General features: G+C 41.6%; 1 protein-coding gene across 3 annotated transcripts in view; it reads left to right on the top strand.

The window, feature by feature from the left end:
* The first annotated feature begins 3,125 nt into the window (after nucleotides 1-3,125).
* LOC311520445 (tubulin polymerization-promoting protein family member 2-like) overlaps nucleotides 3,126-15,454 on the top strand; it is a 31,656-nt gene continuing 19,327 nt past the window's right edge. For all 3 annotated transcript variants that reach the window (XM_084627896.1, XM_084627897.1, XM_084627895.1), the window contains exon 1: nucleotides 3,126-3,215. Coding sequence is in view for 1 of the 3 variants with exons in the window: in XM_084627895.1 (XP_084484021.1) it covers nucleotides 3,208-3,215 (8 nt within the window). In the remaining 2 variants the exon portion in view is untranslated. The remainder of the gene's footprint in view (nucleotides 3,216-15,454) is intronic.

The following is a 15,454-nucleotide window of genomic DNA, read 5'->3' on the forward strand; positions in this document are numbered from 1 at the left end:
GTCTAGGCAAAGAGAAACTGACGGAGGGCAACAAAACAATTAAATGGAGTGATGGAAGGGGGGCGTGAAATACCAGGTGCAATATTAAAAGAGATTTCAAAGCATTTTATGCATGGAAATGTTTAATGTTGTTCTACACAATTTGCAAGCACTAGCCAAATATTACTTTACTATATCATTATTATATGGCCAAATCCTGAAGTCCTTACTCATCTTTTACTCAATACAGGGGCAAAATTCCTTCTGTTTAAGCTGACTTGAATAAGAGTTGATTGAAAGCTGAGTAGAGACTTCAGGATTTGGTCCACAGTGACAAAATACTGGCATTAATTTAATTTAAGGAGAATGATTTACATGTCTCAACTATCTGGAATCATCAAATAAAAACTAATTCTCAGATTCCCACAGAAGCCTCAATGGTGGGGGGAGAGGCAAAAATGATGTTGAATGAGTGCCACCAAGTGTTCTTTTGCTGTATTTGAGAGCCAAATAACTCCTCAAAACCCTCCTCTCACGGCTTGGGGTCAGAAACACTGTAAGTGGAGGAAATTAATACTTGATCACAAAGATCTGTAATTTTGAAAGGGGCATCACAGAGAAAGTAAATGCTGTGAGAGTGACAGACTTGTAATTAACGTCCCACTACAAGTCAATATCGCTCTCTGGAGATCTTCCAGTTGTGAAATATCTGCTGTCCTCTCTGTAGGTGCAAGTATACATGGCCAGCCATCTGTTTTCCAAACAAGATGGTGTTTCCTTTAACTGATTGACACAGCATCTGTTTATAGTGTGTCATGTATTACTGTGTTACATCATGTCATGTGATGGGATGATGTAACCTGATATTATCCCAGGACAAGGTTGGTAAGGAAGTATCTTTTACTAGATCAAGAGCACAGCAGATGTGTATCACGAGGCATACCAGATCAAATAAATGACATTTTTGGACGCACTTCACCTATTCACTTGGGACTTGCTTCTGCTTCTATTCAACTCAGCGAGAGTTTCATCAGGGACTTTAGTGGAAGTAGGACTGGATGTTTAGTGGGAGTAGGACTAGTATACAGAAGCAAACACAATATAATGATTAAAACAACAAGAGAGTCCTTGTCGCACCTTACAGACTCACAAATTTATTTGGGCAAAAGCTTTAGTGGGCTATAACCCACTTTATCAGATGCATGGAGTGAAAAATACAGTAAGCAGGTAGAAATATACAGAACATGAAAAGATGGTACAGACTGACATGGCTACCCCTCTGAAACCAGTATAATGATTGTTTTCAGCTGTACAGCCTGATTAGAAAGGACAGGTTTTTCATGTTTGCTTCTCCCCAAGCCACACACAAGTTAAATGCTTCCCACAGATATGTGTGTTTTCTATTAAGGCAAAGTACAGAAGTGCTATTAGAAGTAGGAAGATTTTACATCAATATATCTCTAATCTTTACCACTCGCTGAAAATCAGATGACGCTAAGAACTGAATCCTCAGGTGCTCTAAAACTCCACTGGGACTTTTCTGTCCCCAACCTTGGGGGCAGCCTCTAGCACTGGGCTGCTTTAAGTTACTCTGATTTGTAATAGACGCTTAGGAGCCATTTCAGCCATTCAGGACTGCCAAAGTATAGTGCATTCCAGCCACACAAACCCATGTCTCTGCCTGCCCCAACATCCACACTACACAGAGTTGCTGAGGAGTGGGGGCACAGAACAAGCTTTACTTGGGGGATTCTCCTGTGGCAGAGGAATTCCAGGTGTCCCTTTAAGTCCTCCTTCTTCCTCTGGAACAGCAAAACCAAAAGATATGTCTGACAAGTTTTTTGTGGGAGGTTCTATGGCCTGTGTAACACAGGAGATCAGACTAGAGGATCCCAGTGGTCCCTTTTGGCCTTGGAATCTATGAAAACTTGGAGTTAGACTGGGATGAGGGCCTAAAAACTACTTTTGAGCATGCTGGGTGGTGCAACTACTCAGAGGGGGTATAAACGTGTTAGTTAACAAAGTGTGTTGAAAGATGTATGCAGAATTTTGACATTTCTAGTGGAATATAGTTATATCTAGATGAACTGATCAGCTGGTAAATAGCACACCCGCTTAACGGGGAGAAGTGCCAGGGAACAGAGTGAGTGCAGTGCATTTCAATGACTATACAAACAATGAAATGCACACTTGGTCTGTTTAATGAGCAGCCTATTGTCTATCTTAAACCCTTTTTACAGGAGGTAATGAGTGAATGGACCTTTACTAGCATAAATTTCCTGTGGAAAGTCCTTTGTTCAGTTCAGACTGGTTTCCTGCCCTGCTATAAATTCACTAAATGAGTCAGCTTTACTAATATTTAGTGTTTTGTAAAATGCTTACTTTTAAAACACGGTGCGACTCATTTTTAAATTTAAGTGAGAGATGGAGACCAGAGAGGTGTTCATGGTGCGAGGCATGAACTATTGTAGTGTTCCAGAACTGTGTGGAAAGGACAGGTATGTTTCATATTTGTGATACAGTGTCATATGTCTTCTTTGTGTGTGAACTATAGCATTTGAAAGGGGCCAGTTTCTTGATATAATTCATGCAATATGTAAAACACATACATTATTTGCAAATATACAACACATTTTTTAATTGATGCATGGAGCTGATCAACAGATCACAATTACTGAAAACAATTGCATCAACATGCATGAGTGATTCAATAGGGCAGTGTGTTAACTTTGTGCATCCCGGTGAGAAGGGTCCCTGTAGGTTCAGAGAAGTAAGTACACTTTGAGAACCTTTTACCAAAGTAAACCTTCAAAAACTTCTGAGGTTTGCCCATCACCATCATTAATCTGTAGCAAAACTGCAGCCCATAAGTCATTGTCAATATCATCCAGTATTCTGTACTTAGGGTGCATTTGACTTTCAGACACAATCCATAAATTCCTCAACAAATTTTGTGCCATCTTCTATGATTTATCATTTTAATGATGTCACAATTGTTAATATATTTAAGAATATATATCTAAGGCTGTGAAAATCTGACATGTTCCCATTGTTTCTGTCCAAAAAGATGGACGATAATGAACAGCTGTGTCTGAAGAACTCATGAGTACAGCTTTGGAAGCACTCACCAGGGAGCTGAAGAAAGAGGTAAGGCTTACTGAAGAAGGTTGCTAAGAAACAGATTTCAGATGCTTCCTGATTCTATGAAGGAGACACACCCAGAAGGAAATGATCAGGTAAGAAATTTTTTATTATCAGATGAAACAATCATATTATTATTGAATAAGGAAGTCTGAGTAATCAGGATTAAATCCTGTTAATAATAAATAAGAATAAGAATTTATAAACAATGATATAACTGGACAGCTCTGGAGGAGACAGGGCTCTGAACTTTCAACAAATCTTCCACTGTTATAGATTCAGCAGAGAATCACTTAAACAAGCTGCAAAGATGATTGGGCATGTTGTATTGATGAACATCAGCTGGAAAACCCACATTAACAGTCCACTTTGAGGCAAGAAGAATTCATGCTGTTATGACAACTGATGTGTGATATATGCAGGCATGCACTGCAGGACAGGACAGAGCTAAGTCAATCCCTGTTGTTTATAGCAAATTATATTCTCCTCTTCCAACTCAAGTAGTTTAAATTGGTGCAAAAAAGCTACCTCAAAGCTTTTAGCTAATCCCAAATATGTATTTCTTAATCCATACAATTTCAGATGACTTATTTGTTTCCATTATCCTTTCCAAAATTCTACTGAGTTGTATTCCTAAATATGGCAATCAGTTGCTGACTGTGACTTTACCTTGTTTCTTAATCATCTAATTTAAGTAGGTTTCAAAAACTGTTTTAATCTTAGGGTATAGAAGTTCAGAAATGCTACAAGCCAGTTTTTTAATATTTGATTCCCAAATACTTCTTTTTATGAAAATTTGGCCAGCCTATTTATCATCTCTGGATCCAGGGAACTTAACCTGTCAACAATTAAATGAACTGGAATAAAGATAATCAGGCATGATTTAGCGGAGTAGAACATTTCACAGAATAAATGGCCAATATGGTTTTGATTCCAATGTGCCTCAGTCTGGTTCTGCACGGATCATATTTACAGAGAAGAGCACAGTTAAGTTTCTGAGAAGATTTAATCCTTGGCTTCTATGAGTGCATCCTCTCTTGGATCTTCTTCTATCCAGTGGTGTAGCCAGCACGGGATATTTGGTTGGGCCCCAACCTCAGGTGGGTGGGCAATTACAGGAGGGAAGGAAGGACAGGAGGCTGGCCTCCCCCATCCCCTGCAGCCAGCCTTGTGGGGGCGACGGATGGACCCTCTGGCCAGAGGCTCCTCAGGGTCCCAGGCATGCACCTAGCTGCTCTCCACCGTGCATGGCTCTCGGCTCCCTTCCAGATCCCACTGCACCACACCCGCCCTGGCTCCCCCAGGTGGCAGGCCTACCTTTTTTGAAGATCTCCTCTACCGCCACCATCTGTCCACTCACTCACCCTCCTCCCAGTGGTGAATTAGCCACTGGGCTAATCTACGGCCCCAGAAAAAATTGGCACTCCTGCACCTTCTCTCGCTCTGCCTGCCTGGCGCTCCCATGGGGGCTTGCTCCACTCCACCTGCCCCACCGGTGTTCCAGCCTGGAAGTGGGGTCAGGGCATGGGGGCTTGCCCCACTCCGCCTGTCCATCTGGCGCTCCAGCCGGGGCATGCGGTTAGGGCATGGGGGCTTGCCCTTCTCTGTCTGCCCAGCCCCAGAAGGAGTGCCAGGTAGGCGGAGCGGAGCAAGCCCCCACACCCCAATCCCACTTCCCGACTGGAGAACTGGGCAGCCCCTTCACCTCAACCCCACTCCCTGTCAGGAGCGCCGGGCAGGCGGGGTGAAAGCCTCCGTATCCCAACCCCACTTCCCAGCAGGAGCGCCTGGCAGTTGGGTAGACTGGGGCAAGTGCTGGGGCCAGAGCAGATCTGGGGCTGGGGTGCTGGGCATGGATGATAAGTGGGTGGGCCACGGCCCTCCCAGTCCCTCTCATGGCTACGCCCCTGCTTCTACCTCACAGACTGTTTCTTCTCCTCTCTTCCTTTCTCCTGGAAATAAAGAGAGTGGTCACTTTGGATGGGCTATTACCAGCAGGAGAGTGAGTTTGTGTGGCAGGGGGGAGGAGGGTGAGAAAACCTGGATTTGTGCTGGAAATGGCCCAACTTGATGATCACTTTAGATGAGCTATTACCAGCAGGAGAGTGGGGTGGGAGAAGGTATTGTTTCATGGTCTCTGTGTATATAATGTCTTCTGCAGTTTCCACAGTATGCATCCGATGAAGTGAGCTGTAGCTCACGAAAGCTCATGCTGAAATAAATTGGTTAGTCTCTAAGGTGCCACAAGTACTCCTTTTCTTTTAACTATCATAAGATTTTTTAAAAATTCCAAATGTATATCTATATGAAATTGTATATATTTGATAGTATTTCTAACCCTTTCTTGTGTCATTTGTCTTTTTAGATTTTAGGGAAATGGGACCCTGATCCTGGCTGATGCCCCTGGGTGTAATTGTAATACAAATATTTCATAATAATAATTAATAATAACTAGCTTCTCTTATAAGATTTTCCACTGTGGCAAAATTGAGGACACTTATCCATTCATAACTGGATCAAGACCAAAACTCATTTCCCCAAGGTCACTAAACAAGTCCTATTTTCAAAAATGCCTACATCATGTATGCACATTCTATAGTTTTACATCTGGACAACTTCATACTGGCAAGCTAGTTGTGGAAGGCTCTATACCCATTGCCATGACTTTGAGTCATCCATTCCCCCAATTAAGTAGTATTCTTAAATCATTTAGATATTGCTGGATGAGTTTGTAGTACATTTAGCCACGAACAAGGTACAATTTTAAGATATTTGTTAGATTATAAAACCCCGATATATCTAAAGGTTTACAATGTGCAGCAATTATATATACTAGATTAGAAGTGATGTATTGTTTGTATGAGTACAATTATTTTAAATAGATTATTTTAAAAATTCTCCTTTCAAAATGAATGGCAATGTTTCTCTCAGTGTGTGTCCTCATGAGACTTGTCAGAGCTGATGCAGGTTAATTTTCCTTGCCTGTATTCCAGGAAGGTATGTTTCCATGCATGATAATCCTGTGGTGGAGATGGGGAGCCCATTATTTTGTTTGATGGATACTGTTGCCCCCTGGAGGGAAATTCTCAATTATCGCAATATTAGAGTGAATCTTAAATTAAAACTTAGAAATGTTCTCTATTGTAAACAAAATATCCCCATTGGCAATTAAAAATATTGTGATTTTAATTAAAAGGGCTTATGAGCTTAGAAATAACTGATTTCTTACTATGCTAATTATTTTTTGTACATTTGCTGTTTGGATTTGCAAATTACTTGACAGTAAAATTTAATTGCTTTTTAAGGGATCAGAATATTTAATTTATGTATAATACTTGGGAAAGCAGAGGGCTTTTTGAACAGTGTAGCTAATCAAAGTAGTAAGTGTGAGTGTATCCACATGCACTATGGGTGTGTTCTTGCATAACACCAGTGTTGCACATGTACATGTGAGGAAATGGGATGAGCAAGGCAGAGAGATCAGGGCAACCCAGCCCTGGATAAATGACTGTACTACTGTGTAACTGCTAAGTTTTTCCTGACTGGTAGGAGGACGAAGGCCAAAGGGTACATGTAGCTAAGCACCTTGCTTTCATGCTGGGGATCATACTTCATTCTGTCTCTCCTCAGACGCCCATTTAAAACCCCATCCCCATCTCTTTTCCAGCATGTGTTCTTGTGATTAGGAGCAGCATTGTACTTTCTATAGAAAGGCCATAGAAATGGGTGCTATGAAGGAGCAACTTGTGGTTGTATTGAGGGAGGAGTAATAGACTACACATGTTAAAAGTTTCAGAGTGGTAGCTGTGTTAGTCTGTATCAGCAAAAAGAACGAGGAGTACTAGTGGCACCTTCGAGGCTAACAAATTTATCTGGTCAAAAGCTTTCGTGGGCTAAACCCAACTTCATCAGATGCATGGATTGGAAAATACAGTAGGAAGATATATCTATACAGAGAACATGAAAAGATGGGGGTTGCCATACCAACTCTAACGAGACAAATCAATTAAGGTGGGCTATTATCAGCAGGAGAAAAAAAACTTTTGTAGTGATAATCAGGATGGCCCATTTCAAACAGTTGACAAGAAGGTGTGAGTAACAATAGGGGGAAAATTAGCCTGGGAAAATAGTTTTTAATTTGTGTAATGACCCATCCACTCCCCGTCTTTATTCAAGCCTGTTGGCATACTGTGGGGCCATGCGGGTACCCATAGCAGTGCCACTGACTTGAAGATATACATTGCTCCCAAATGTGAAATAATTGTGGGTGAGGACAAAGTCACAAAGTTCAGCCACCAGGTTTGCCATGACATTATTGGGGATACTGTTCCTGATGGCTTGTAGTCCATCTTTGTGTGGAATGTTGGTGTAGAGGGCTTCTACATCCATAGTGGCCAGGATGGTGTTTTGTGGAAGATCACCAATGGATTGTAGTTTCCTCAGGAAGTCAGTGGTGTCTCGAAGATAGCTGGTAGTGCTGGTAGCATAGGGCCTGAGGAGGGAGTCTACATAGCCAGACAATCCTGCTGTCAGGATGCCAATGCCTAAGATGATGGGGTTTCCAGGATTTCCAGGTTTATGGATCTTGGGTAGCAGATAGAATACCCCTGGTCGGGGTTCTAGAGGTGTGTCTGTGCAAATTTGTACTTGTGCTTTTTCAGTGAGTTTCTTGAGCCGATGGTGTAGTTTCTTTTGGTAACCCTCAGTGGGATCAGAGGGTAATGGCCTGTAGAATGTGGAGTTAGAGAGCTGCCTAGCAGCCTCTCGTTCATATTCCGACCTATTCAGGATGATGACAGCACCTTCTTTGTCAGCCTTTTTGATTATGATGTCAGAGTTGTTCCTGAGGCTGTGGATGGCGTTGTGTTCTGCACGACTGAGGTTATGGGGCACGCAATGCTGTTTTTCCATGTTAAAAGTGCAGATCCTTCTCCCCCGTCCTCCTACCCTTGGCGTGAAATCCTGGCTACACAAAACTCCCACAGATTTCAGTGGGCCAGAATTTCACCTCCAGTTTTCGATTTTGATGCCTAGATACTAATATGCATTAGGGTGCATTTGGAATGTCAAAGAGAAGCCATCATAGGTCACAAGTTCAAATTGGCCCCAGATCACTTTCACCATGGTTCCCTAGCACTCTGGATCAAATCTGAACCAGTGACCTAATTCCATAGCTCATTACTAATGTCCCTACTCATGCAGTGAGATACTCCTCAATGTGTGTAAGGGTGGCAGAATCTAGCACTAAATATTTAGTTATTGAAAGCATCACTGGTATAAATTAAGTTGTATAGTGCTAATTTGTATGCATATTTATTTTTATATGTTTCAATTGCTCCCTTAATTTACATCAGTAATTTGAGAGGTGCCTTTCTACAAATACTGTAGCTCTTAGTCTTTTTCTCACACTCGCAGTGTTTCTCCCTGTTGGGTATATACCTTACTCCCGACACTCTTGTTGTGTGGGATGTTGAAGATTAGCTCTGTGGGCTTTCTGCCACAGAGACCATTACAATTCTAGGGGTTTATTGTGATTGTGAAGAAATCAAATGTGTTTTAGTCCAAGGAGGATCAGGACTAACTTTTTTCTATATTTTGTATGTAGGTATGATAGTAAAGGGAAGTAAAGTTCTCTGAGGTGATATATTAAGGACCTTCTCTTTTGCCTTCAAGTGCTGTTTTTTATTTGAAGACCCTAGAACAGCTGTTTACCAAATGGTGGGTCCCAACCTACCAATGTGTCACAGGAAGGTTCTAGATAGGTTGCCACATCCAGGGCCTGATGAATCTGAGCCCTGGCCTAGCATACATACAATTCTCCTGGCCCAGTGCAGAGGGGATGCTCCAGGCAGGGTGGGGCGGGAGTAGAGAGGAAGTCTGCCATGCAGTCACCCTGCAGTGGCATGTCCCATCCTTCCTCCTCCGAGTGTTGTGACCTGGTGTCCAGAGTCGCAGTGTCACTCAGGTTTAGCATGGCTGCCTTTCCACCAGATCTGAGTGAGTAGCATTGAACCCCATGCGCCAGGTCACCATGCAACTCAGTTAAATTCAGCCTGGCCCCCCTCCATCATGACAGAGGGGTGGCTGGGCCTGACCTGAGTGATGCTGTGAACCCTTGCATCAGTTTTGCAATGCCTGGAGTGGGGAGAAGGGCCCAGCCCTGCAGGACAGGAGATGCTGTTGCAGAGTAAGTGTAGGGTGGGCTTGCTCTCCAAGGTCCATCCCCCTCAGAACCTGGCCTCTGCACTGGACGGGATTAGGGTTATGGTGTTGGGGTGGAGGGTGCATATATGTAATGGTGGATCACAAAAAAAGACACTCTGCATTTGGTGGGTTGCCTGAGAAAAAAGTTTGGAAACCACTGCCCTAGAAACCCTCTATCTCTGGGAATTCATTTTCCTCCTCCATCCAGTTTGCATTCCATCCTAGCTCTTCAAGTGATTCACATTAATGTGTGTAACCTGTATGCAGAGCTTTAGCCAAGAATGAGTGCATGCTGAATTTCAATGGTCCTCAAAGGAAGCTGAGTGACTATCATAAAATCCCTGAAAAGCACATAACTCAATGTCTGTTAGAAACTGCAAAGTCACATGCTTATTGTAGCTGTTCTCTGTCAGAAAGATCAGTGCCACATCCTACATAGTCAGGTTTTAGAACAATTTATTTACTGTAATATCAATTAAAGTGGTTTCCTTCGTCAAGGATTAAATACAATTCTCATTCAATTCTTAGGTCAGAAACCAGGAATGTGTAGTTGAGCCACTCACAATACGTATCCTAACTGAAGAAAAGGATTAATTTCAGTCCTGGGATCTTTTTGCTCTGCAACATAACTCAGCTAAGTCAATACACAGCAGAATATATAATTTTCTTGAGGACACACTAATGGCTTTAGTCATATCATATGGGATAATATGCACACACACACACATCACTTCATTTATATAGGTAACACATAAAGTAAAAATGGGAGTTCATGCAGTAACATGTAAACCTGTGCAAACTATCTTTACTGTTCCTTCCAACATTCTAGCCTTACAAATAGTGACAAATGCAGTTTAGTGAAAAACATTGCACCTACAGTTGTGCTAGAGACTCCAGTTGTGACCATGTTTGGTTTTCAGGGAAATATTGAGCTTGCATAAAACCTGACTTCTGACATTAATGCACAGAAACTAGGTTTAGGACTGGCAGTCTACTCAGGAAAGAAGCTGAAGGAGTATTACAGAGGTTAAGGCTGAACTACATTGTCAAAGCTATGTGTAGGATTGGACTGTTCAGCTAAAAATCGAACACTAAAGTGATATATCTAAAATAATGCTTAACCCTCATACAGTTCTTTTCATCCAGAGATCTTAAAGCACTTGACAAAAGTGGGTAACCATTATGGTCCCTATTTTATAGATGGGGAAACTGAGGAACAACCGTGAGATATTTTGCCCAAGGTTACACACCAAGCCAATAGCATAGCAAGGTATATAACCCAGGTTTTCTGACTCCTCGTGAGGTGTCCCATATATTATATCACATTGCTTCCATAGGTATGTAAGAAGTTTTAGTACATTACTTATTCATTGGTTAATCTTATTTTCAAAATAACATTGCTTTAGAAAGGGGATGAAAATATTCATTTCTATTTCAAATGTTTCTTTCTATTCAATCTTCCAACTTAAGAATGAATTGTTCACTTTGGCCACCGGGAAGACTTAGGCTGTCTATATCAATATTAACTGGGTAATCTTCCTACTTTCTGATTCCTTTCTGACCACAAAATGTGAACTCAAATAGGCCCTAAAGCAGCATGAAAAACAAAACCTGTTTCTTCTTCATTCCGCGTGGTATTTACAGTTTTGGATATGAACAAAGTATGTTCCAAAAAGGCGTTAATTGTCGTCAGTTACAAATACCACAGCAGGAAGGAGAACTAGCTGTTTCTTTTGTTTGTAATAAAGGGTGAGCAGAGCCACAAACCGAAGATTTAATGAGAAAAAAAATTTGTAAATAATAGAGAAGAGGAATTCTAAATTGAAATAACCACATGCGGACTGCAGTACTAGCCTGAAATGCATTGTTGAGGTGATGTATGGTTCACATGAGGTGAGCTCTGTTTTGTCTACTGCTGCAAATAGATGGGTGGAAAAATGTAACTGGTATGTATGTGCACAGAGGAGTCTAGCAAGGCACTGTAAAAATGGGCAGTTCTTTAGCATTATTCCTCTCCTCCCCCACCCCCCGCAGGTACATTTTTTTTTTAGGATTTGCTGACCCAAAAACATTCTGAACAAAGTGCACCCGTAATCCCTTCCTCAACAGAGCTGAAAGACGATACACTGTAGTATATGGTAGAATCCTCCTATCACAAGGGCTAATCTTCTCATACAAACAGCCCTGAACCCCCTATGCAACTATTGAAGCCTAAGTTACTAAGGCTGACCGCAGACAAACCATGCAGGACCCATGGAAGGAGACAAAGACTTCCAATAAATTTCCAGTGGTTTGATGTAACAGCTGCTTCAGTGCATAATACCATTAAACTTCAACCACATAGGTTACTGATTTTATTTTTTAAGATTACTTAATAGGCAGGTAATATAATTTCTGGTACAGTTTCCAGCCACAGATTTTTGCAAAACAAAATTTTAAAAAATCAGAAGTAAAGGGAAAATGTCTACCCTCATCAGCACTGATATAAATCCAGACTTCAGCTAAATTGCTTTGGATTTGCATTGGTGAAACTGAGAGCAAAATTGTCTGATCTTTTTTTAATGTTACAAACATCTGTGGTAAAGTATCAAAAATATCATTAAAAATGTGCCCAGATTGTTTCTCTTGTTCTCTACATAACGATAAGGAAGAAACTTATTTTCTCAATTGTTTTGAAACCAAGTGCACTTCCGAATTACTGTTATGGCAAAAAGTGCTTATGGTTTAAACCATTGGGATCATTGATGTATAAGTATTAAGTGTTGAACTCCCCATAGACATAATTAAAGACCCTATGCAGTAGCCACATCCAGAGTTGTTAAGGATATTATTTAGGGTAAATCACTCTTCTTTGTATGGCAGCTGAAGCTCTGAGATTCCTTTGGATGTAGAGCAGCTTCATTAAGGGAGGATATATGTCCAGGTTGACCTTTCCAGACTATGTTATCTTCATGAGTAACCTTGGACTAAGACTACGGGTATGTCTACAGTTAAAACGCTACAATGGCACTGCTGCATCACTATAGTGCTTCAGTGTAGACACTACCTACGCCAACAGGCTGTAGCTAGGTCAACAGAAAAATTCTTCTGTCGACCTACTGCTGTCTACATGGGGATTTAGGTTGGTTTAACTATGCTCCCCAAGGGTGTGAGTTTTTCACACTCCTCAGAGACACAGCTATGCTGATATAACTTGTCAGTATAGATCAGCCCTAAGGGTTTCCCTTGTGTAAAACTCAGGGGACTGAATAAGAAAGAGGACACTGTGTGTTAAGTAGTGGGCCTTGTGGAAGGCAGAGACAGAGGTGCAAGATAACTGCTTCAGGGGACAGGGCAGAGGTGCCTTGCCAAAGGGCTTGTCTTCATGTACAACATTACAGCGGCACATTCAGTGTAGTTAATCTACTTCCCCAAGAGATGGTACCCATGTCTATGGGAGAAGCTCTCCCGTCAACATAGCACTGTCTACCCTGGGCATTAGTGGATAACTACATGGCTTAGGGGGGTATATTTTTCACATCCCTGAGTGACGTAGTTATACCAATATAAGTCTGTAGTGTAGAAGGGAATTTCCCATTTGCCATCTGTTATCACCCCGTTCCAGGGCACAGGATTTGTGCACTTTTGTAAATTAATGAATGACACTAAGAAAACACGTGACGCCACATCACTGATTTCTCTTCCAAACAGGAAACTGATCTTGAAGCCCTCAAATTCTGCCTCTGCTCAGTAAATAGGCGACATTATTTAAAAAGAAATATTTTCCTGGGCCAGACTTTATGCTGTTCCTTCATGTAGTTGTTGTTCTGAGTGGTATGGCTAATGCTATTAGGCACAGATCTCCAATTCAACTGTCATTTTTATAATGAGCCAGTTGATGTCTTTACCCTACTGTAACAGTTTAAAATGCTGTCTGTGTTCTACTGAGCAAGGGTGGCAGGCATTGAATTTGGAAGGTGTTTTATCATGCAACACGGTAGGTTAATTAGAAAACTTCTTACATTAATAGTGAGCCTAATTAATTTCACTCTTTTGAAGAGAGCACTGATTACATTTGGAAAATGTCTGATAACCCCAGTAGCAAATGAAAGGTAATTTAACACAAGGTCACTGTAGTTTGCAAAGTAACATGGCAGCAGTACATTATGCTGACATCTGAGACAGTTGGCTGGGATTTGGGAGTGGCATGTCATGGTGGTGAAAGGCTTATTCACTTCAGTGCAGCCTTGTTGCTCTGGATAAAGTATTTGTGTTTCCAGAGTCTAGCAACTTGCATGGAATTTGGAGGGAGGAGGACAGCTTGCAGGAGGGGGAAGAGTTTGAAGGAAGCAACAGGAAATCTGTCTTTGTGCACATGGCTGGAATGGTTGCTGCAGTTGCAGCATTTCTGTAGTTTTACACTTCTACCCTTCAGTTCATGGGAAATATTGTGCACTGCAGGTGACTGACTTATTCCATTTACAAGCAAGAAAAATATAACTGATCTTGCACGCAATAAAGCACAGACAGAAGGTTGCTCACGTGAGCAGACCTGTTAACTTCAATGAGCCTGCTCAAAATAGCAAAGTCATGCAGACGTACAAGTATTTACAGAATAGGCCCGATAGTAAATGTGTCAGGGCCACTTTTCTCAGGCCTCCTTTTTTCACTCTGCCAGTGGAGATAGGAGGTATGGGAAGAATTCCTTCAGTGGGACTCAGTGGGAGATCTGTGATGGAACCAGAAGGGGATGATGGCAGGGTGCCCCTGCATTGAAGCAATAGTATAAATGCTCATGACAGAGAGGTCGGTCTGATTCAGACCTCATTGCTTCAGAAGCCTCCATTTATATCAGCACTATATAGGAGCATGCAGGGTCTGTATGGCTCTTAGATATTTCTGCTGTCCAGCCATCCCAAATCCACAGATGCAGAGATTACATCTATTACTGCCCCTGCCTGCAGCCACATTTTTGTGCATCATCATGTCAGTGCATATACCTGAGGAGCTGGCCCTTTAACTTTTCAAAGAGAGTCTTAAAATCATTTTGCAGGTTATTTTTTAAGTAATAAGTGATTTTCAGTTGTGATTTAGTTTTATATTTGGATATGATTTTCCATGTCTGTAATGATCTGAAGTCTTTTAAGGCTGAGTTTTTAAGTAAGGTGACTAGAACACTGTGAGGATTGGAGGGGCTGAGTATATTACCAAGACAAGCCCTGCTGACTCAGAGCCTCCAGCAGCAACAGATATTAGCCCATGTGGTGGAACCTGAAGGGAATTCTAGATGTTACTGCCCGTCCTGTCAGGGGTTTACTGTCATTGGCACTTTTTGTGCATGTGATGAAGCAGAGGGCTCTGCCAGCTTCACATACACAAGGCTGAATTTGGATCCAAGGAAACTATTTAATATGTAGTTTGTAATCCAAAATCAGAATTTAGAATCCGTTTTTGGATTTGGAGATTGGCAAAGACCAAACTGATGATATTCTGCTGCGGTACCAGGGAAAGAGGTAGTGTGCTTAATCTTATGCAGATGGGAGAGCACCAAGCCACCACCTGTGAAACTCAGTAATGTCTTGGAACATGACCAGGGTATTAATAATAGGCCAGAAGTACTGGAACTCCTCCCCATTTCCAGTGCTCACTAATCTGCATACTGTACAAATCCTCAGTGGGCAGATGAGTGAGGGAACGGAGGACTTAGTGATTATGTGTTTATATAGTTTGTAAACCACAACATTTGGTCACCTGCATGAGTCTTCCCTTCATTAATACAGTTTAAAGAGGTTCTACCATAGGTTTTTAAGGCTGGAAGGGACCATTATGATCATCCAGTCTGCCATGCATTATACAAGCCAGAGGTATTCATCAAGTACAATTCTTTTGTATTGAGATTTCTGAAATTCTTCAGGGAAAAAATATTCTAGAGCATTAAAGTTTTTAAAGCTGTTCTGTCTTCCACGTGTGTACATATCTCCCATTAATCTCTATAGTGTTTATGCATGCATAGGTACCCACATAGTCTGGGGCTAACCTCTGCTGTCCTTTATTCATACAAATAGTCCCATTGACATCAAGTTTGAATGCGTACCATGAATAAAGCAAGGATTTGGCCCCATTTATAAATCTTCACCCCAGTTCATATATA

This window comes from Lepidochelys olivacea (assembly GCF_965140295.1).
Source record: "Lepidochelys olivacea isolate rLepOli2 genome assembly, chromosome: 5".
NCBI classification, from domain to species: domain Eukaryota; kingdom Metazoa; phylum Chordata; order Testudines; family Cheloniidae; genus Lepidochelys; species Lepidochelys olivacea.